This window comes from Episyrphus balteatus, chromosome 1 (assembly GCF_945859705.1).
Source record: "Episyrphus balteatus chromosome 1, idEpiBalt1.1, whole genome shotgun sequence".
NCBI classification, from domain to species: domain Eukaryota; kingdom Metazoa; phylum Arthropoda; class Insecta; order Diptera; family Syrphidae; genus Episyrphus; species Episyrphus balteatus.
Window position 1 is genome coordinate 4,733,945 of NC_079134.1, and position 23,677 is coordinate 4,757,621.

General features: G+C 32.2%; 1 protein-coding gene across 1 annotated transcript in view; it reads left to right on the plus strand.

Moving 5' to 3' along the window:
• Window positions 1–17,144, plus strand: part of LOC129905315 (uncharacterized) — a 47,731-nt gene extending 30,587 nt beyond the window's left edge. The window contains exons 2-10 of the mRNA XM_055980767.1: window positions 6,421–6,838; window positions 6,903–7,103; window positions 7,166–7,364; window positions 7,422–7,518; window positions 9,932–10,056; window positions 10,123–10,359; window positions 10,469–12,575; window positions 14,350–14,704; window positions 16,929–17,144. Coding sequence (XP_055836742.1) covers window positions 6,501–6,838; window positions 6,903–7,103; window positions 7,166–7,364; window positions 7,422–7,518; window positions 9,932–10,056; window positions 10,123–10,359; window positions 10,469–12,575; window positions 14,350–14,704; window positions 16,929–16,932 — 3,663 coding nt within the window. The 5' untranslated portion in view covers window positions 6,421–6,500 and the 3' untranslated portion in view covers window positions 16,933–17,144. The remainder of the gene's footprint in view (window positions 1–6,420; window positions 6,839–6,902; window positions 7,104–7,165; window positions 7,365–7,421; window positions 7,519–9,931; window positions 10,057–10,122; window positions 10,360–10,468; window positions 12,576–14,349; window positions 14,705–16,928) is intronic.
• The last annotated feature ends 6,533 nt before the right edge of the window (window positions 17,145–23,677 follow it).

Sequence of the window (23,677 nt, forward strand, 5' to 3'; positions counted from 1 at the left end):
GGGCGCCAAAACCATAAGCTCACCCTGACTTTCAACAACCCACATTTGCAGCAGCAGCAGCAAAATGTAGTAGGTAATTAGTTATATCGTCGGTCGGTCGGTCGTCGTTCGGTGGCGTAGTGGTGTTCAATGATTTTATTTTTGTTTATCGTATCTTTTTCTCCTCATTTTCTCTCTCTATGGCGATGGCGGAGGTGTTCAATGATTGTAATTGCAACTTTACGCCTACTATTTCCACAAATTGTATCTTTTGAACGTTGTTGGTTGGTTGGATAGTTGTGCGCGGTTGTTGCGGTGGAATTTCAGTTTCATTAAAAAAAAAAAAAATACATGTTGTATGGTAATTGTTTGATGATGCGGATAGTGTCATTTGAACAATAGGTTTGGCGCTTGGCGCATTCTGAGGTTTTCATTCAATGATTATAGTTTTTTTGAATTAATGTTTTACAATAAATGCTGCGGCAAACTGCAGTTTTGCCTTAATAAATCGATGTTCGTTTTAATAAAAGGCCTTTTTTATGTCAGTGGGAAGAAGCATATTTTTGGTGCAATATTTGGTTGGAATTATAGTGAATGACATGAAGAAATATTTTATTTATTGATTTTAATATGACATTTCATATTTCGTTGCCGTAGTAATCATTATTCGGGATTAAGTTTTCCAAAAATTCGGAACGATATTAACTTTGTTGACTCTGATGCTGAGATAAATATGCAGATGGGATCGAAAAAGGCTGTCAGCAAAACATGTCATGTCAACTTATGCATGCATTTAAATTTTTGAGTTGGGGATTTTGGATCAAACATGACATATGTTTCAAAATTCTGTTTGGCTCATTTTAATCAAAAAACCCTATAAAAAGACTATCATGGATGTTTTCATGTGTCGAAAATATCAGACATTACGATTGTGTTTAGGGCTTATTTTCAATAGTAGAAGCTCATTATTCAAGATTTGTTAACATTTGAATTAATCTTCGTAGTCAAAGCATTGGAAAATAACGATTTCAATTATTAAATTGTGGATTATACAAAACTTTGCTCATAACAAATAATAAGGCCTTGTTTATTTGATCAGCTCTAGGTACTTTTTATAATGCTCCTTATACAGTAGTATTTTTTGGAGTATGTATTTCAAAAGACAGTAAATCTTGACTAAGACCTGGCGTCTGTTTCAGAATCTACTACATCAGACATGTCAAACTCTATGGTTGATTGATTGATTGATATATGTTGTATAGGATGTACTGCGACCTGTAAGATCTATTGTACCCCCCTATTAAGCTAAATGAGTACCTCATTTTATAGCTCCTCCTCTAACCTAATTCCTTTCATGAAATTGATTATTTGGGGTATTTTCAAAGAGTGCAATTTATCCTCTTCGACTTGGTAACGACCCATGTGTTTATATCTTTGGTGTATTAGTGCATTGCAACTACCCAGGATGTGGTCTGGTGTTTCTTCTTCTTCGCTACAGAATCTACATATTGCACTATTTACTAAACCCAAAATATGTAGGTGCCTTCTTAACTTACAGTGGCCAGTGAGGAGCCCAGTGATTAACCTGAGATTGTTCCTACTTAGACTGATACATGATTTGAAACGCTCTCGGTTGTAGTTCCCGAGGAGCATTTTCGATTGTCTCAGCTTTGGTAGTTCTGCCCAGTTTTTTGCTCTCCTGGACTCCTCGTCTAGTTTTATTTTATTTTTAATGACATTTTCTCCTATTCCGCAATACGGTTCGGGTCCCATGGTTACTAGGGGCCAAAACAGCGCGATCTAAATTTGTATGGGCCGCAAAAAAAGTAACACTATAATTTTTATAACACAGATTGTAACATTAATGTTTTCTTCCTGATACCTAGAATCTCTTCTTGAATACCATTTTTTTACCAGACCCAGGTGTAAATTAGGCTGGGTCTTATTTTTCTTAATAATAAAAACATCTGCTCGCATCGGAAGGTTGTGTGAAATTTGCAAACGATTTTATATGGTAGTTTTAAATTGTTCTAAATCTGACCAAAAAAGACTTATAAAAGTCGGTCATATCCACTTCATTTGGAACTTACTTCGGAGTCACACTAAAAATCGCATGCCTCCATTTCCATATCATTCGACATTTATTCTATTTTTATGAAAAAAAAAAAAAAAACAAAGAATGCCATACCTAGGCCATTCATAATTTAACCTGCAGTTGGGTTAGATCAGCACATTCGCTTCCTAATTCACGATCTTATAAACTTATAATTTTGTTTATTTAAAAAAAAAGAGGTGAATGTGCGTTGAACAGAAAATATAAATTACATATAACCTAAGACTGGTACGCAGATCGAGAAAAAATCTAGCAGTGCTAAAATTTGTCTGAGTATCCTATCGATAATTTGTATGCGACCTAAATTTTATCTCAGATCTGGGTGCCAAGCTTTAAGCTCAAAATTATCAAAAATGTCGACGGCCGCAAAGTTTGACATGCATGCACTACATCAACTACATCAGCGGACTCTGTTGATGTAGCTGAGCTATTGAATTCTGTAATACGCCCCTGGTCTTGGTCCAGGTATATTTGTCGTTGGTCAACAAGTGCTTCGTAACTGCTCAGTATGTTTGTTTGTCTCTTCATGTTTATTGCAGAATGTACACACAGCACTGTCGGGCAGACCAAGTTTGTTGAAGTGTTTTCTCAGTTTGCAATGTCTTTGGTAGAAAGCCATAAGCCAAACCATCTAATAACAATGTACAATTTTTTATATTTGAAATAAAGTCAATAACTAACTAACGTTGGATATGAGAAACCCTGGTGTTCCTGCTTCAATCTTTTTTTAGCTATAATTCCGAAGTAATAATTTTGTCTGTGTGACCTTAAAAGTTTCATTCGAAATTTTTATTCTTGGCCTTGTCATTATTTTTCATCATTTCGATCATATTTTCTCCAATAGCGTTATTTGGTTCTGGACCCATAAGAGGTGATATGGCGCCTTCTTTCTCTAACCAAGAGTCTCCTATTTCGTTCCCTGATATCAAACATGTCCAAAGACCAAGTCGACCTATGTTTTTTGCTAGCCAAGCTCCTCAGACATTCACATACGAGCTTAGATATGATGGCTAAGAGCCACCTCTTAGCATTCTTAGTCTGCTTATGTTGTTTTAAACATTTCACAAGAAAAATAAAAATCTTTTTCTCTTCACCATACAGTTCTTAATAAACTATAACATGTTTTTTTTTTGTAATTTTTGCAAAACTGCGGAGATTTTAGAATGTAGTGTTTGATATCGAGTCCTTCTTTCTAAGAACTAACCAACAAACTACCTTTGAAACTTGTCAAAAATAGGTGAGTTTTGCTTAAGACCTTTCGTACCACTGTTTTTGTGAAAGTTTCAGAAAAGGGAAATCAGGCAAATGACAATATGAATAAACATCGCAAGCTTTTACTTGCATTTCTTACTGAAACTTGAATAAATTGGCTGGAATTTAAAATTAAATACATATGCGTTTCAATCCAACCAAAAAACACACTTGAAAGCGCATTTTGTCAATTAGAATCATTCGCTTATAAAACACAAAAACATCCCACTCTTTTAATACAGGATGGTTGGCGCCGTCTTTCTATTCTCTCTTCATCCCAAAAATTCTTTGCCATCAATTTCAAAAGTTCGTCACTATCTTCGGTAAGTTCGACCATTTGTGGTTTTTGTTCTTTGCAAGTTTGAATGATATCTATCAATTTTGGCAAATTTCAAAAACATCATTAGTTCTGACCTTGCTTTATTGTTGTTAATGTTTAAGTAAAGTTTTAGACCCACAGCTATCTATATAACATATCCTATATAAAAATCTGTGATAAAAAAATGGTGATGTGTCAGATTTATTTATTTTCTGGAATCTTGCCAGGACATTCTTGACTATTTTTATGTCAAAAAAATTCCATGGTTCATTCATAAAATAAAATAAAACAATAAAACGCATAAATAGAACTCTTATCGACAAAAAATGTATAAGAAAAAAAAAAATATAACAGAAGAATATATTTTTTATATATTTATGATGAGAAAACGAAAGATTGTTCTTGCAACAATAAATGTGTATATAAAATTTTTTTTTCTGAATTCTGGATTAAAACAACAATAATTCTAGACAAGAAACAAAACTAATGAGCACTCATGCAATTATTCCAAAGAAATACGACGATTAGTTTCGTGCTAAATCCACAAAATAAAAAAAAAAAAAAACAATAAATAAATAAATGAACACAGCCATTAAACTAAAGAGAAGACTTCGATCAATCAGTATTCGTATATTTCTTGTATTTTTTTTATTCATCAAATAGTGAAGACATACGAGGATAGAAAGATGCATCCATGTGTGGATTTTAATAATTTGAATTTTTTTTTTCTTCATCATACATCTTCAGGGCAAACTAATGGAATATTTATCTTCTCGTCATTGGCTTGCGAAAGATAGATTTTTTTGTGTGAATGAAAATAATTAAATTTTTAAACACAAAGATAATTGCAGAGACGAAAAATGAATAAGGCCAGAGAATGTGGTCAATCATCTGTGAAAAAGTAAAAGAATTTGTTGTTGTTGTTGTTGGTTCATCAAGTTAAGAGAAAAATTGGAACTGTTTCAAGGATACACATATACGTAAAGTGTGGCATGGATATATTATTGTTAATTGAAAGGAGATATTTCTGTCAATAACTTTTTCGTTCACAAATCGATTAGTCTGGCTTTTAGGCAATCTTTGTCGTAATCTACTTTGTTGTTAGGAAGAGAAGACAAAATAAATAAAACAATATTTTAACCTTGAAGTGACCACACATGTTATGTTTTTTGCTACCCACAGCTGAAATTCTAATCCAAGAATGTAATTTTTAGAGATTTCAAGGTCGAAATAGGATTCCAGTCAAGGACATTACATACTTGATAGGGAACTTTCGTAACCAAATGTCATTAGAAGTTTGTTTTATTATATTTACATTCACTTAGGCAGGTCTGAGGTTGTTAAATGAAAGTTATTTCTATTAAGACCCTTCTTTGCAAAAGCTAAAAATGTATTTTCCAATGTCGTTCAACTACCAAAAAAGTATTGCATGAGGAACAACTTGATATAATGTACCTACTCCATGCCACTTAGTAAAACCTGGCGCAACCAGAAGTTCCCTTTTTTACAATGCATTGCTTTCTATCAGAAGGCGAAAGTCGTTGTGTTCCAATAAATGCCTTATTTTTTCGAGAATCAGAGAATCAGGGAATATATATTTTATTTCTCTCTAAATATTTAAACGATATTTGATATTTCCTAAAGAGCCAAACAGAAAGAAGTTAGAAAAATTTTTAAAACGTACTCAAAAACATTATACTTTTTTATTTTGATTAAAAAAGATAAACCAATAATTTTCAACATGGGCCATTTTTCCTGACAAGAAAATTCCAATTCCGAATTGACTCTGGCTCTGTGAAAAATTAAACCAAACCTCTTCAACTTTCTACTTCAATATTTAAAATTAATCAAAAGAATCGAAAGATAAAACAAAAATCCCATTTGTTAAATTCATTTTTCCAAAGAATAAGAATCTATCACTTGCATTGTTCAGACCTTTTGAAAAGTGGTTCACAAATAAAATCACTTGAAGTATATTGATGGTGCTCACAGATCAGAATGGATCTCGTCCTCAACCAACAAGCCTTTCCAGGCAGCTCTGTCCTTAGCGAGCTGTTGTTCTCCATCTGAGCGCGCCACCTAAGATGAGATCTCCCTCTTCTACTTTGCCCATCGTGGTTAGACACGAAAACTCGACGGGGTGGTATGTTGGTGTTCGCACGCTCCATATGACTCAACTGCTGAATTTTCAGATTTCTGACCAGATCTATGTCGTCATAGATCGCATGTATCTGGAACGAACATTGCCCGAAGAATGTTTTTCTTAAAGCAAATCATAAGGTTTCAGAACCGATTGTCAAAAATTGCATGACTCCTCTAGCCTGGGGAATTTCTCAATCTCTTGTCGCAAAAATTTCATTGAGCTAAACTAACCAAATCAATCAAATTTTCCCACAATAATGACCAACTTATATCCATCCTTGAATCATTTTGCAACTTTATGCTGTCAAATAGCTCTTGAAGTCAACAAATTCCACAATTTTTTTAAAAGCTGGTTCAGAGAATTCTCAAACCTCTAAAACACGATCTCTTTACATAAAATTTTTCCACCATTTCCTTAAAAACTCCTTTCAAGTATGTTAGGAGTGCTATTTTAATATAACATAAAACTTTCCGGTCTCGAAATGTGTCTTGAAAATCTTCTCCCATATAATCCTTATCGTACTTCAAGGGTTTTTCATAGTTGTATTCTAAGCTTGAAACAAATCCAAGTCAAAATATCTTATTTATCATTATTTTGTTTGTTTATTTCTTTCAGAAACGGCACTACGCCCTTCAAACAGAGAGGTTGAGATATAACCCAACGGACAAATACTTACCTACTGTGTTTCAAGTAGAATGGATCAACCGCTTATTGTCCAAGCTGAATACTCATTCAAAGGCGGAAACAATGATGAATTGTGTTTCCAAAAAGGCGATCTCATTACTGTGACACAACGCGAAGAGGGTGGCTGGTGGGAGGGAACACTAAACGATAAGACTGGCTGGTTTCCCAGCAATTATGTTATTGAATATAAGGCACCATTGCCGCCATCCGAAACGATACGTCCGCCTGAAGAAATTCAAGAATATCGTTCGGTTGTGCTAAAGGATTTATTAGACAGTGAAAAGGCTCATGTAGCCGAAATCCAGGGTTTGCTGGAAAATTTCCTAGAGCCGCTTCAAAACACACAAATGTATGTTGAACACATATTTTTTTAACATTCAATTTCTAATACCTTTTTTGATGTCTGCTTTCAGTTTAACAAATGATGAATACGCTCAATTAATGTGCAATTTTGTCGAGGTTGTGAAAACACACGATGAGTTGTTGAGCAGTTTAGAAGAATGCAACGATCGTGTGGGGAAGTTATTTTTAACAAAAGCTCCAATTATGAAATCAGTACATCAAGCTTATTGTGCAGCTCATCCTAGAGCTATTGTTATTCTTGATAAGCATAAGTACGAAAAACTTTATATTTTAATGTTCTTTAATTGATTCGTTATTGTTTTGCTTTTGATAGAGATGATTTGGAAAAATATATGGAGCGTCAAGGAGCAGCATCACCTGGTCTGCTAGTTCTTACAACGGGTTTGTCAAAACCATTTAGACGATTAGATAAATACTCAGCAATGTTGCAAGAATTAGAAAGGCATATGGAAAGCAGTCATCCGGATCGTGGAGATACGCAACGTAGTGTAGCTGTATACAAGGACATTGCTGTAAGAAGTCTTAATATCTTATTTTATGTCTCCTTTGATATCATTTTTTTGTTGTAGGCTACATGCTCCGCAACAAGAAGACAAAAAGAACTAGAGTTGCAGGTGCTTACTGGTCCAGTGAGAGGCTGGCAGGGACAAGAGCTGAGTACGTTAGGTAAGTTTTCAAACAGTTTGAGTTGAAGATATTTATCATACGATTAAAAAAAAAATGGCCTATTCATGTGAGATTATCGCTTTTGTACCAAAAAGTGTGATCATTAGCAAGAATACTTCATAAAGACCTCCTATTACATTGCCCAACACACAAAAATTTCCCAGACCGTTGTTTATCATTTCTTACTAAATGTAGATTCCGAAAACAATATTATTTTTGTTTTCTAGCAGCTCTAGTTTTTAAATTATTCATAAATGAAAAGACATTCAAATTCATACAATTTTTGTTGTTAATTTTTTTTTGTATTTTTATTTTACTTACTTAACCAAAACACATTACATTTAAGATAATTTTTTCCAGTAAAACTTTAAATACGCTTGTGATAAGAAAAATTAAAAAAATAGTATGAAATTACCTCCAAAATGTGAAAAATGAAAATATCTACAAAATTAGAGTTCCTAGAAAGGAACCAGGGTTATTTTTAGGCTAAGTGAACCCAAATGCATTAGGTTCGATAAAAAATTTTCTGGAAAATTTTAATAAACAGTTAAATTATTAAATTAACTTTAAAATAAGTGCGAAATTACCCCCAAGATAGAGATAATTATAAATATTTCAAAAAATAAAGCTCCTAAAAATAAATGAATGTGATTTTTAGGCTTACTGACCCCAAAAAATTAAATGAATTTTCTGGAAAGTTTGAATAAACGCTCAAAATAAGGAAAACTTAAAAATTAGTATGAAAATTCCCCCAAATATGAATTTTTTTTTTCATAAAATAGAGCAGCTAGAATAAAAAAATATGGCTTAAGAACTTACTCAAACTAAATCGATATAATTTGATATAAATCTTTCTGGAAAATTTTAAAAAGTTGAAAATTGTTGGCCAGTGTTATTCGCCAAAATAATAATAAAATTCAGCTCTATATGCTATCAAAGTCCCTACATTCAATTTACCAAATTTGGGGTTCGCGTCTTGAGGTTAATGGGAATAAAAAATACCACTTATTTTCACCAATGTAATTGAGTTCTGGAAGCAGACTTTCATAGAAATTTAAAATTTTTTGTTTTTGTTTTTTTAATAGGTATACCACCGTCTTTTAGGCTCAAGTTTGGCTATTAGGGAAGCCTTCAGTAAAGAAGTTGTATTCACAGCAATCTGCCGGTGTTGTTAAAAATGACTCCACTAAGATTCAGTCTTCATTCTTTCAACAAAATTCTTAAAGGATGCATACATTTCAATGAAAATTCGTTAAATGGTCGTATAAATGTAACTTGATGCGGACTGTCGAATGTGGATCAAAAAATTCTTGATATCGAAGTTTCCTTCAGTAAAATTCGCTATCTTTGAATCACATCAATGCTGAGAAAGTAGATGACTCCCTCGAGAGTTATTAAATCGCATGCTAAAATTGAGGATCTAGGATTTGTTATAAAAGGCTCACCGAAACATTGTGTCCTTTCCTTTATTTTGTGGAATATTGTTGTAATTCAATTTGAGTAATGCTATTATCACAGTATTCAGAGTGTCGTTGTTATATGTTATTTCAAGAGTGCATTTTCAAACTATAATAGAATTTACTTTTCCCAACAACCTAATTCGAAAAGTAAAATATAGAGTGGGCGTAAGTCCTCAAAAAAAAAAGATTAATGTCGAGTTCCAATCAACCAAATATTCGATCTGCAGTCGACTTGCAGGTGGTTGAAAGGAATTCGACATAAGTTTTTCTTACAAGGAGAAGGAGTAAAAAAAACTAATGACGAACCTTCCCGAGAGCCTGGTGTGCATTTTAAACAAACAATAAAGCTGCAAAAAGGGTATTGGGAAAAAATGTCTTCAATAATTAATTATTCATTGACAGCAATGGTGGAAACGATACTCAGTAAAAAAAAAAAAACATAAATGTCACTGTTTTCATGATGATGGACGGTTATTTGTATTCCTTTTGCGTAAAATTCTTTTATTTTTTATCAACTTTAACAGTCTTACGCGAATTTTTAAGTAAACCACTTCAAAACTACCTGTAATAGCATACCTACAAACTGGGATTTGAACTTAAAAAAAATGTTTTGTACTTATTTCAAAACTTTAGAGCCTGTATCCACATTAAAATTCAGAAAAGTTCAAAGTAAGCTATTCCCTAATGTTGATACGGTATCTAACAACCTCTTTAAACTTGTTCAATGAATTGGCTAGTCCAAGGAGTTTATAAGTTCCGATCAAGTTTTAAATTAAACCACCTAAGCCAAATCAGTGTGTGTAACTCGAGGCAGTTAGCTAGATAGGGTACTATTTGGAGTAGATTGTTTGTTATGTTCATGGTCCAACCTAGTCCGAAATTGTGTCTACAACTTTAATACAGTTCAAAAAAATAAACTTGTATATTCATTATTTTGTTTCTATTTGTTTCAGGTGACATTCTTCATATGGGTAGTGTGGCTGTCGGAGCTGATCATCGAGATCGTTATTTTGTTCTTTTTCCACAAACTCTTCTCATACTCAGTGTTAGCCAAAGGATGAGTGCCTTCATTTATGAGGTAAAATATTTCACATACTCAATCACCAACAATTACTTATTTATCTCTTTTAATTTTTTTAACCAGGGAAAACTCCCTCTCACAAATATAGCTGTGAATCGTCTAGAAGACACAGAGACTTTCAAAAATGCCTTCGAGATAAGTGGCCCCCTAATCGAACGGATTGTCGCTGTGTGCCAGGGACCCAACGAAGCCAATCGATGGGTTGATCTGCTAAATGGTGCTAATCCCACGTTGCCAATTAACATTAAACGTAATACCAGTAATTCATCTATGAACGCACCTCCACAACCACCATCTCATGTAAGTTTGTTTGTAAATTTCCTAAAATCTACAAAAAGAAATGTTTTCTCTATTTTTTGTTTCTGTTCAAATTAATACAAAAATTTTCTTATATCTATATGTGCATTAGTCACCTCCTTATGTTCTTGATTCACGCGGCTACTGCGCCCGTTTCTCACTGTGCGCCTATCAAATTGGCTCGCCAAATTTTCGTCTAACACTTCCGCCAAAAAATTATCCTCCCACAGCACCGTATGCTAATTTAAGTGCCCACTTTTGGCAACTCGTTAAACAAGGTATGCTTCGAAGGTCATTGGTGAGGGTGTTACTTTACCCAGAGGCCAGATTGAGTGTGGATCTGGAACAGATTACCTTGAGACGAAAACAATTATCAACAGCGTATGTTTCTGAAGATAGATCGACTCTATCGCGACAAGATGCATTTGAGCTACCTACCGATTCGGAAAGTGATGGCGGAGGTTCTTGTGGTAGTGATCCATTTGACTTTATCAAATTCTACACCAGGAAAGTGGATTCTATCGGAGCCACTGACACATTTATTGATCATGGATCGCTGATTGAAGATTCTAGAGATCCTTCAAAGAGACATTGTTCAACCATAAATCTTATCAATCTAAGTTCTGGTAGTTCTTTGGATATCCCGACTGGCCAAAAGGATTCTTTGATAATTGGATCGAAGGCAGTGAGAGCCTTAAATAGAATGTCATCAGACAAGAACAGTGTGATAATTCATACATCAAGTGCTCGTTTGAATCTCGGCCATATGAGGCATCAAATATCAGAAAACTCCGAAGCGTCCTCCTATGATGGACGAATCGGAGGAACCTATGTTGGTTGCGAAGACTTGGCCAACATGGACGATGAAACTGAGATAAAACTAAACAATCCAGTTAAATACCAACAACTGCCTCCTAGCTCACCAACTGAACGCCACAGTATGCCAAATATGTTTGTTGGCAATCGATTTAATCGAACTAACCGAACACAGGTGTATGTGCCGACTTATAAAGTCCGCGAAGGAAGTCTAGATTGCCAAGATAGACATCACAGAGAGGGCAGTATACCAGGCGGCGGTGGTGATGATGAAGAAAACTCAGTAGCGACACATTCCAGTTCATTGGATCTCCCGGCGGTTATGCCAGCTCCCGATAGTATTACGGCGGAACTTTTATACAACATGGACGGTAATTTGCATCAACCCCAACAACAACAAAGGTTGAGTCTGTCTCGTGAGGTTTCACCTTTTAAAAAACATTCTATTAATTCTGACAAAAAGATCTCTTCTGGCCCGTCGACAAGTGGAAAACCACCATTAGCAGCTCGATCATCATCGATGAGACGATGTATCAGTTATCAATATGTTCAAATGGCCAATCCAGATACTCAACGGCAATCTTCTCCACCTCGACGAACAAATACAACTTCGTCGGGGGGAAAATGTAAATGCTGTGAAAGTTCACAGTGTCCTAGTCCTCGGTCAAGTGACTCCGGCATGGCTGGCAGTTGTACAATTTCCTCACCTGACCACCCACTCAACAATACCGATGAGTATTATCCAAATGCCGATGAAGAGGCCCACTCCCACACTCAGTCAAATGGAGATCTAACCAGATTCGATGTCTGCGGCATGTTTCGAAATAAATTCCTAACCCAGGAGGATGATGAAGACGATGATGATGGAGATGGACATGGAGATAATATGCAGCCAAAAGAACCAAATGATACTCAACCACCACCGCCAGTCCAAATTCATACCAAAAGCATTTTTATTGGCAGAAGACCAATTACAGAAACATATCCTCCCAGCAATGATGACCTCAATGACGACGAAGCCACCGAAGAGGGTGAAGACATCCAGGGAATGTTTCGTAGTGGAATGTACGCACATTGGTGGAAAAAGGAAAAACTGCCAAATGCTGTTATTCGTGGTATTGTGCACGCACATAGGAAAAATCCAAGCATTGAGTCGGCAGTTAGTTGTTGTTCATATTGTTGCTGTGGAACAGGACGTTGTTCGAGTTGTCAAGACCAATATTCAGCAGCAACACCGTCGACAAGTACTGGAAATTCAACGTCATCATCGTCCCTATCGACGTCAGGTTGTCCGCTCTGCAATAATAATAGTGGTGCTGTTGCTGCCACTACAACTGCAGTTGCGAATAATGCGGCGGCTTCTGCAGCCGCTGAAGGCTTTGGTGGCGGCAGTTTGGGCTCAGGCAAGCGAAGTGTGCACGTTGTTTTTTTTTTAATTTTGATTCAAGTTGTTTTTTTTTTCTATTCTCGTTTTTAGATCACCACCAAAGCAAAGTGGATGGTTTATTTGTCAAATTGATTTTGTATCGTTTTTTGGGTTCGGAAAAATTGTTTGTTTCCTATTTAGTTCTGATAAATATTTGATCTTATTGGTTTTTGATTGGTTTAGAGGTTCCAATGAAGAATTAACCAACATTTTAGCTTCGATAAAGGCTTACAGAAGGTTTCAGTAGTTTTAATTAGGCCTTATTGAAGAAGTATAGAAGTTGTAAGCCTTGTAGAAGTTTACAATAGCTTCTATAAGGGTACATTGATACAGAATTTTTTTCAAGAGCTTGAAACAACTTCCTTAAGACCTTATAGAAGGTATTTTTAGGGATTTTAGAAGACTTTAAAGAAGCTGAAGGCTTTACAGAAACCTTTTAAAGCTCTCAGCGTCTATGTCATTTTAGAAACTATTTAAAGCTGCCTTAAGGAGTTTAGCTTCAATTAAGCCTTATAGAAACAATTATAAGCTAATGTTGTAATTGAAATGTTAGTTGGTTCTCTCTTAGCTGTTACGTATTTTGGCTAAAGCCAGAAAGCAAGATTTAAAAGCGTTTTAAAAACTTAAAATAGTGCTTTTATAGAGCTATTATAGAATCTTAAAGCCTTACAGAAGCCGACAATAGTCTCTAAAAGCTTAACAGAAGCTGTGTATTGTAAGCTTTTGTAAGGCTTTCAACTATAAGATTATAGAAATTAGTGTAATGATCTTTCAACTAATAAGGTAACTAATAAAGCTTTAAACTTCTAAAGTCTTATAAAAACTATTTAAGGCTTCCTGTAAGGCCTTATCAAAGCTCTATAAGTTCTTATAGAAGTTGAAATGCTTGTTAGGTTCACTTTCTTGTTTCCAATACCTGCCAGGAGCTTCTTTTTTTAGCGGTTACGTATTTTGAATATAGCGCGAAAGCAAAAAACCTAAAGAAGTCTTTCAACTTAATTTCAGAAAAGCCTCTAAAGTTTTTAAACTTTCTCAGAGTCTCTTTGCCAAATAAACCATTCATCGGATATTGAAATTATTTGTTCTTTGTTACTAAATCTTGTGTTGTTTTTTTTTTTTTCTATTAATTGTTTTTGTTTTATAAACGCTTTTTAGCAACAATATGCAAAATGGCACGGAGAACATAAACAAATTCAATACTAAACTGCTTCAATTCGCAGAATGCTTGTCCGTCCTTGTTAATACATAAAAACACCACAGTCAAAAAACTGTAAAAAGCTCTCTTAGCTGCCTAAAAAATCATCCATCAATTCGAACAAATCTAAAAAAAAAATCAACAAAAAAAAATACAAAAATTCGAATCTTAACCAATCGCCATCTCTCATCGCATTGCCTGAGCCCTTTCTTTAATCAATTTTCTAAAAACAAAATGCATTTAATTTTATTTATTTATTTATTTTTTTTTTATATTTCGTCCTTTTTTTTTGAAGCTCGGACTGAAAGAACAAAAAAAAAAGTTACAAAAAACGTCACAATAAATTGCACCGAATCTATCTATTCTCATAGATTTATCTTAAAAACTAACACAAATAATTTATTATTAGATTATTTTTTATTATATTTCAGCAAAATGCAAATGCAAAAATATGTAAAGCCTGATGCAATTTTTTTTTTAAGTTTAAGTTCTTACATCTTTAAAGTTAATATAGTTGATTTTATTTCAATGATTTATTTTTTTTATTTTTTTACAGATGTCACCACCAGCCAATTTGGGATTCGGTCATTCGAATCTGCGAACAACACCTCCAATACATCAACAGTCACTACACAAACGGAGCCTATCATTCAATCATCATCTGAGCTACAATCAATATCACACTCCCACTCAGCATCCACCTCATCATCAACATCTACCCCCTCTAAGTCAGCAAAATCATCTACTGGGCAGCCTAGGCCACAAATCAAATTTAGCCCAGACATCGAACAGTATTTCCAAGATGACAAACACGGTCGGTATGGGGGTGGCGGCAGCGGTGGCAGTCGGAGCAGTCCCAGTGCCAAGTCATCAGGGAATGGTGCCAAGCGGAAGGATCGGAAGCATAAAAGGTATAAATGAGTCTTTATTTATGTTAAGTTAATTTTTTAAGTATTTCCAATAAAGGTACCTAATTTACTTCATTCGAGTTATAAATGGACTAGGGAAGCATACTTACAAGCCAACGGCACCGGTAGAAGTCTTTGGATTTGATAATGAGCGTGTTTAGTGATATCAAGGACGAAGATATTATTTAATGAAGTCAGGGTTGTTCTCTTTTACTATGCATAAATAAGTAGTCATGAAGAAAGTAACTGTATAATTTATATTAACTGTTAAAGAATAAATTTCCCAGGTAAAGGTTTTTGTTTGTAAGAGAGCAGGGCAAATGCAGAGAAGACGCTGAACTGTTTCTTCTTTCTCTACGTCCTATAGAATCTATAGGAACACCTATGGTAGTTCATTTGCAGTGGATTTAGGTTCAATATTAGTAATCTTCTGTGACCATCTGGTATTTACGTTGCCATAGGAATACAAATGATGCTCTGTTCAAGTCGCCGAGTAGTTAGTTGTTCACCTTTGGAATTACTGTATGACCCGGCACCTGTTCTGACATTCCCCTCAGAGACGTTTGACAGTCACGGACCACAATGGATTTGAGAGCAGCTTGGCTTACCGAAAAGACCCGAAGTAAACGTTTGCTATAAGCCAAGAAAGGAATTCCTTTATTGTGGCATAAAAGCTGAAGACAATTTTCCACATTTTATTTGTTTTCAAGCCAAGAGTGTAGAAGTGTTTCGAATCATCTTCGAGGATAATACTATCCTCCCAAGTCCCAAACAGTTTTTGAGGGACAGTAACCCGAAAATTATTTTGATGATGTTCTAATAAGATGAAACGTGTTGCTTTCATGATTAAGTTTCCACAAAATTATTTCATTTTTTGTGGAAAATTAATTTCATTACGATAGATAATTTCGTTCAAACAACACAATAATTAGAATGTAATGTAATCTAAGCGATCCGATATGAACATGCAGTAATTTAATGTAAGTGTTGCAAATTTGCTGCTACTTTGTTGTTGTTTAGTGCATGTCAAATGGTTAATAGTAGTAGGTAGCTTCCGTTCTTGCAATTTAATTACACGCACACAAGAATGGTTAAGTTTTGTTAGTCACTAGGCCTACTACCTCCATGGGGTGTCGTGCCAAATTTTTTTTATTTAGATTATAACATGGAGCTTGAAATGCGGATGATAGGCCTGATGAGATTCTTGTACATGAAAAACTTGTTTCTGGTTTGAACTAAACGTTGTTTCGCAGTTAAGTGCTCTATTTTCTTGTCCTTGATTTATGTGAACGTACTTGCGTTTAGTCCACTTAATTGAAAGATGGAATAGTTTTACCAAGGGCATTAGACAATTTGATGGATGGTGCTCCCTTGGCAACCGTAAGATAACCCAATTCTATTCTTAAAATCTTCATTTTTCTAGCGAGTCTTTCCCCCCTTGTCCCATTTGCGGTTGAGAGATTTTTCTTCTTGGGCGTTTTTGAGGTATTGTTCTAAGAAAAATGTTTCCGACACAGTCGACACAGCCGAGCTGTATAATATGGGAAATGCTTAAAAGTTTTAATTGTAATTTTGTTGCTTTGAAGGCGAATGGTTTGTGGAGAAGAATTTTGTTCGAGCAGCTTTTTTATTTTTACAGTATTTGAATTAACATTTTGATGGTAAAAATGAATTTTGGTAATTTGTCCGCCCTTAAGCAGTAACTATAAAGCTTTATACCTATGGAATAAAATGTTCAAAATTTTAACGTGAGTATTTCTTTGTAAAAATTCTTTCATCTAATCGAAAGGATTTAATATAAATCGATTAAAAAAATTTATTGGTAAAATATTAGTAGGGCTTGTTTGTTGGCAATTTTTTCCAGCGTTTCTCATGAGAGCATCTCATAAGTTTAAGGTCCTGTGAAACTTAAGTTACAGTGACACTTTTTTGGGAGGTTGTGCTTTCCACTTTTCTCTTTGCTTTTGTTCTTTCTCGGTCTGTAATATTTTGTTCGAGCAGTTCATACAGATATGGATACTAGAAATAGATGCTATAAATGAAGTTGTTGGAACAACAAGTTGCATGATCCTACACCATTTGAACTAGCGGGAGAGGTCTTTCTAGTTTTTTATAATTAAAGAGACTTATCAGAGTCAAAACATTGTTGGTCGAAAATTAAAAAAATATGCTATGATTGAATATTGTTAAAAAAGTAAATCAATTAACTTTCTATTCCTTGTTTCAGCTAACTGGAGCATAACAAACCTTCGACCGGCACCACCACTTCGACCAAATTTGCTTAACAATCAAACAACAACGACTGCTGGCGGTAGCTCAAATACCTTATCAAGCTATTGCAACAGCCGTAAAAATCAACCAAATTTTGAAGAGGATGCACTTGTCTTACGTGTCATTGAAGCTTATTGTGCTGCCTATCAAAACAATGCAAGGAACACCATTCACTCAGGTAAATTTTTCCACAAAAAAACATCAACAAAACAATAAACCCCGAAAAAAATCATTGTACCACCTCCATTGACTTTATAACTTATCTTTATCTTGAGTTTATATTGTGGTTCATAATATAACAATATTTATTTATTTCTATATTTAATTTAGTTTTTTATTTTAATTTTTTCTTTAATTTTGGTTTTAATAATAATAATTATGTTAATTAATTAATTGGGTTTCGCTGAATTTCTCTGCATCCGTATACAAAATATTAGTTGTTAGTTATAATTTATTATTAATAAAAATAATTGGTTAATACATTAAATGGAAGAAAGAGAGAGAGATAATTTACCATCATTGTATAAATGTTCTCGATGAAAATAATATAATTAAAAAAAAAAAGCTGAAGCTAATGAATGCATCTTACCAAAAATCCTTTAATATATAAGATTTATTTTTATTTTTTTAATTTGCAACAACTAAAACAATTAATTTTTATTATTTATTTATTAATTTTTGTTAATTTTATTTTTTTTTTTCTTTCTAAATATTAATGAAATCGTTATATATAAAAAAACAACAACAACAAAAAACACCTTCAGCTGATTAATTTTTTTTTTTTTTGTTTTGTCTAAGTTTAAAACACGAATTTTATTTCTTGGAACCTTTGGAATACTCAACTTTTATGCTCATCAAAAACAACTCCATACAAACACACACACACACAAACATAAAAACAACAACAACACACATTTATGCTCATTTTTGTGCTTCATATTCATCGCTTCCATACAAAAAATAGAATTTATCCTAGACTCCTAGTGTGTTTGAAAGTTGAATTTACTGTACCTACGCCCCACATCATAATCTTAGAGTCATAATATGGTCATGGAAATGACAATTTTCACCACAAATATTCCCATGCCAACCAACAACTTTAAAAAATCTCATTCCGTTTCGCGTAACACAAAAAACAAAACCTTTAAAGAAAATATTGTCGTTGTCTTGTGTTATGTCCTTGTTCTCCTTTTGCTGTCTTTCTCTGTCTTCTTCTTTTTTTTCCTTTTTTCTTTGTCTGTTTTTTTCTATTTCATTCTCACACTTTAGCCCTACAACCCTGGACACCATGTTTGCCCATACGTGGAGGAAAATTGAAAACCAGTAAACCATTTTCCACCTCCAACCCGCAGCTGCCATTTCTCTGCAATAGCGGCGGCAATCCATCCTACACTAATTCAGCCGCCCAGGCTCAACAAAACTCTACAAATAGTCTGAATTCATCGTACATTTGGCGTGAAGCTAGTCCAAATAATTTTAATATGTATTCAACTTCAGTATCGTCGCTGAATACTGCTTATCGCTACTCACTGAGTGGTACATGCGGAGTTAATAATCAAAATCAAAATAATACCCCATCACCGGCTGAATACCGGGCAATGTCGGAGGAACGTGCAACAAGAAAATCGCTGAATCGATTTAAAACTGGATCGGGCTATGATAATATATTCATGACACCACTCTTACCTCGTAAGAATAAACAACAACAACAAATGAAGAATTTAAAAAATGCCTATCAAGCGCACCAACGTACACCACCACCGCTAAGTCGCAACCATTCAGCTGAAGAACAACAACCATTAGCTGAAAAGTACCCCTCGCCGGGATTGTACGATAGAAGACTGAATAGATCATTTGAAACACCACAGCAGGGTTATATGAAGCAATCAACATTGCGACGAAGTACACCGCATTTGGCTGCGGGAGATGATGGTGCAACAGCTGATACGGATAGTCAGCGACATTCAGCAACATGGTGTTGTGGCAATTTCGTTATGAAACAGTGGCGGAAAATAAACAATTATTGATTTTTAAAGAAAATTGATTAGATTCTTGAGTAAAAAATCTAATTCAGCTGAGCTGAATTAGAATTTTTACATTCAAATTGAATGTTTTGCTATGAAAAATGGTAAAAATTTGTCTAAGAATCGAATCAATATCAATTCAGCTGAGCTGAATTTGAGTTTTTTGTAATGTTTTGCTATGAAAAAATGGTAAAAATTTGTCTTAGAATCGAATCGAAATTGATTTATTTCTCTTTTTTGTGTACTCAACTGAATGTGTGGGTTGTAACTTTTTGTAAATTTAACTTTTTTAAAAATTTGAACTTTTGTTCTAAAAAAAATTTTTCGACGAAAACTATAAAACAAAACATTTGACTTATAAATTAATTATTACATTTGCATGTGTAAAAATTAGGTTTATACACGAACAAAACAAAAAAAAAATTGTCTAAAATATTTACGTCAAAGAATTCTGATTCGCTGAATTGCTGAATGTAAATTTTTATTAATCGCATACGATTTTGGTCCTACATTTCTTATAGGCAGATAGCTGAAGAAAAAAACAAAATTTAGAGATAACTCGTTAATGTTTCTCTAGATTTTTGTTTCTTTATAATAATTTTTGACATGAAACGTATAATTCTTTTCACATTTTAATTAAAAAAAAAAAAAAAACAAAAACAATGTGCTGTTTCTTTAAAATAAAATAAAATTAACCCTGTGATGTTTAAAATCAAATAAAAAATAATATTAATAAAAAAAACAAAAAACACGATTACGAAATTCATGGCAACAATAAAAATTATACGTAGATTAACATTTTATTCACGAAACTTTTTTTCAAAAAAATCGAAACACGACTTTTTTTTCTAAGAAAACAGACGATAATAAGTAGAAGTTTATAAATATAAGTTAGTAACTAATTAAATTTAATAAAATAAAAAAAATAATAACTATTTGCTTTTTTGGCTATATAAATTATTGATGTGCATAAAGAGTCCATTTTTTGTTAGCAAGCATTTTTTTTAATTTATTAAATAATAATAAATAATGTATAAAATAAATCTACAATAGAGTGCAACTATTTTAATTATATATGTATATTATTTATTAAAATTAATGTATATTTTATTTATTTATATAAAAATATAAAATCAAAATATATTATATAGCACAAACATAAACAAATAAAAAAATACTAAACAAAAATCAACTTCAAAGAAACTTCAAACCGTCGTCAATAGAAAAAAGAATCCTTAATTTAATTAAAAATTTATTAATTAAATATTCTGCAAAACACATCCAATCAAATATAAAAACTACAATTTTACTGTTTTATTAAAAACACAAAATTACAGATGCCATAAAAAATGATATATAAATAAAAATATATATATTATAGTAGGTACATGCATAAGAAATAATACTTTTTTTTATATATAAAAAAATAATACAAAAAAAATGATCAAACTATATATAATCGTGTAAGGGAAATAAATTATATTTATTAAAAAAAAAAAACTAATGTTTAATTTTTTTTTGTTTATAAACAGATTGTTATTTATTTATTTATTTAATTAATTTTACACAGAGCAATTTTATTTATTTTTTTAATTTAAATTATTATTTATTATAATTTTTTTACTCATTAGTCTCCACATCACTCAAATCAGCTGAAAATATATTATTTTAGAGGCAATAGTTAATTTGATTTATTTTTTTTTCTATTTGTTTTGATTTAACTAAAAATTTACTTATTTTTTTTTTTTATTTATTTAATTTGAAATTAATTGTAAATTGTTTTAGTTGTACAATAATTGAAAAAAATATATTAATTGGCTTAGCTTAAGAATTTTAATTTTAAAATTTTTAATTTTGATTTTGCATTTTGATATTGTAGTTTTTGAAAACAACAAAATTAGAAAAAAATAGTGTATGTATGTAGTTTTGTTTTATGTTGGTTTTTGAATGTAGTTTTTTTTTTCTTGTTTTAAAATATAATGAAAAAGGTGATGCTCTTTTTTATTCTGTATATCGATTATAATTTATGACATTTGAAATAAAATTTTAGGAATAGTTTAACCTAACAATAATAGGTTTTTGAGGTTTTCAAGAAATAAGAGGCCTTGATAGAGCAGCATCAAATTAATCATATAAAGTTTGAGTTGCTCAAAATTGTGAACATTTTTAAATTCCACTCAAAAATTAGTTTACTGCCAGATGTTTTCAGCGCAGAAAAAAAAAGGACAGTGCCGTTTGAAAAAAATTGGTCTAATTTTTTTTTTCAACTCTTATCTGCATTCACTCATTACATATAAGTTTTAATTTAAAAATAAAATTACAAAAATTTAGCTAAGATTCACGCTTAAATGTAGAGACAAAAATTTCAGTTCATTTAAAATTAGAAACCTTAAAAAAATGACATTGAAAATGAAATGATATTTTCAAAAATTCCTTAAGTCGACATATAGTCAAGACAAATTAGACATACAACCCAGAAATAATTCGCATAGGGCTTAAAATTGGTACAAAGCATTTAAATGTCGACTAAAGTAAAATGTCAAAAGTCCCATGCTTGCATAAAAAATTATTCAAGTTTTAATGACGAAAATTTAGGTTTTTTATATATAACATTGAAACGGGAGAAGCTATCAAAAAAAAGTATATGGGTGACTTGTAGGTTTTTTTGTTGTGACACTTTTTTTCTACGAGATATCGTTTAGAAGATATCGTGGTTTTAAAACGTGTCAAATGTCGAAAATAACGGTTTTTTGCCTATTTATATAACCTCAAAATTATTGAGAAAAATTTAAAAATACGATTTTTTTTATTTTTATCTTTTACAAAAATGGTTGGATTTTAACAAAACTGGGTTAAAAATTAGTTTAAATTATTTTTGAGCAAAAAGTTAATAATTGGATTTTTGACGAATTTAATTTTCAATCAAAAAAGCTACCAAAAAAATTTTTGAGTTTTTGAAAAGTTTGGAATGCAATTATCAGGATTGAAACTTTGTGTGATTGTGTGGAAAAACTATACTTTTGTATTAGAAAATATTTAGAAAAATTGAAAAAAAAACCAAAAAAACGATTTTTAAGATCGATTTTTCCGTAAATGACAGTAATATTGGCGAGAAATATTTTTCCATAGAAACCAAATTATGTTTTTTTAATGGCCTTTGACCTTCTTAATTTGAATCTAGCATTAGAATAGCTCTAACGTGCAAAGTTTTTGAGATATTGAATTTTGAATGTCTAAAACACTACTTTTAATAATATCTCAAAAACGTGATGTGATAGAATTTTTCTAACTTCAGATTCGAATTCAGCGCACAAAAACACATTAGACAAATATACTCTGATTTAAATAAAAAAAAACTTTTTGACTGTTCAAATCGTTTATGGCAGAACAAATTGATCGCTTAAACCGTTTAGAAGAGACTCGTATCCAAATCCTAATTCCCACTGATTTCAATAGTTTTCTTATGAACAGTATTGGAACCCATTGAATATGCAATCCAACTCCTTAACCAGTCGGTTACCTCGACAAGTTTAATGTCAAAATAACTTCGAAAATGATTAAAACATTTGAATATTAGTACATTTGAATATTATCGTTTAGTATACGAATTTTTGGAAATTTTACAAGAAGTTTATTTTAACGAAAACTGTAAAGATTCGGAGTAATGAACAAGTTACCAAAAATTTTTAGAGCCCAAAGATTTTTGTGTTTACCGAACTTGAAAAAATGCCGATTTAAAATATTGCAACTTTTTTTTCGGAAAAATTCAATTTTCTATCGATATGAGTTCTTTGAAACTTTTTGAAAAATATTAAGAAAACTAAATAGAATTTTTGACTAAATAGATTTTTTGTCACGAAACTGTCTTCCGATTTTTTAAGTTTACAAAAATGTTGGGTAAAGCAAATAAGCACCTAATCTTGAAAAAAGCATATAGGAGAGTCCTGCAATTAATATTAATAGTTCTAGTTATCATAAATGCATAGTTCATGAAATTTTGATATTTATTGTCAATACAAAATATACCAAAATGATATAATGTAATAGATTGAAAAACGCAAATATTAAAATTTGGCTGAGTACAACCCAGAAAATTATAAATAAAAAACCAAACTAAATAAACTTTCTTGAAACTTAAAAAAAAAGCATCACCTTTATTTTTAGAAGTAGTGCATTTAGCGTATAATTATATAAATTTGTTTGCCTAAATTTTTGAAAGTATTCTTTTTGTGTAAATAAAATTTTTCCATTCTATATGTCTTCCATTCTTTGTCCAAAATATATCTTCCCTTCTCATTCACTTTCTATCACAAAAAAAAAAAACAACAACACAAAAAATATCCGACCACATTTGCAGGTTTAGAGAATGAAGATATGACACCCACTTTAAGGCAGCTTTGGACAGCCATCAAACAAATGCAACAGGACATGGCTCAGATGAAACTCCAAATGAACGAGGAACGAGCACTCCGTGGAAGTTTGCAACAGCTTTTGATGAATCACTTGGAAGCAACTGGAACCACTAGTTCCAAATGTTGATATTTGATAAATAAAAACAAACAAAAAAAATTTATATAATTATAATTTTTTTTAATTTAAAAAAATTAATTTTGTTTAATTTGTGTAATTTATATTATATAATATATTATATACATACCTATATATTCTATATAAAAACAAA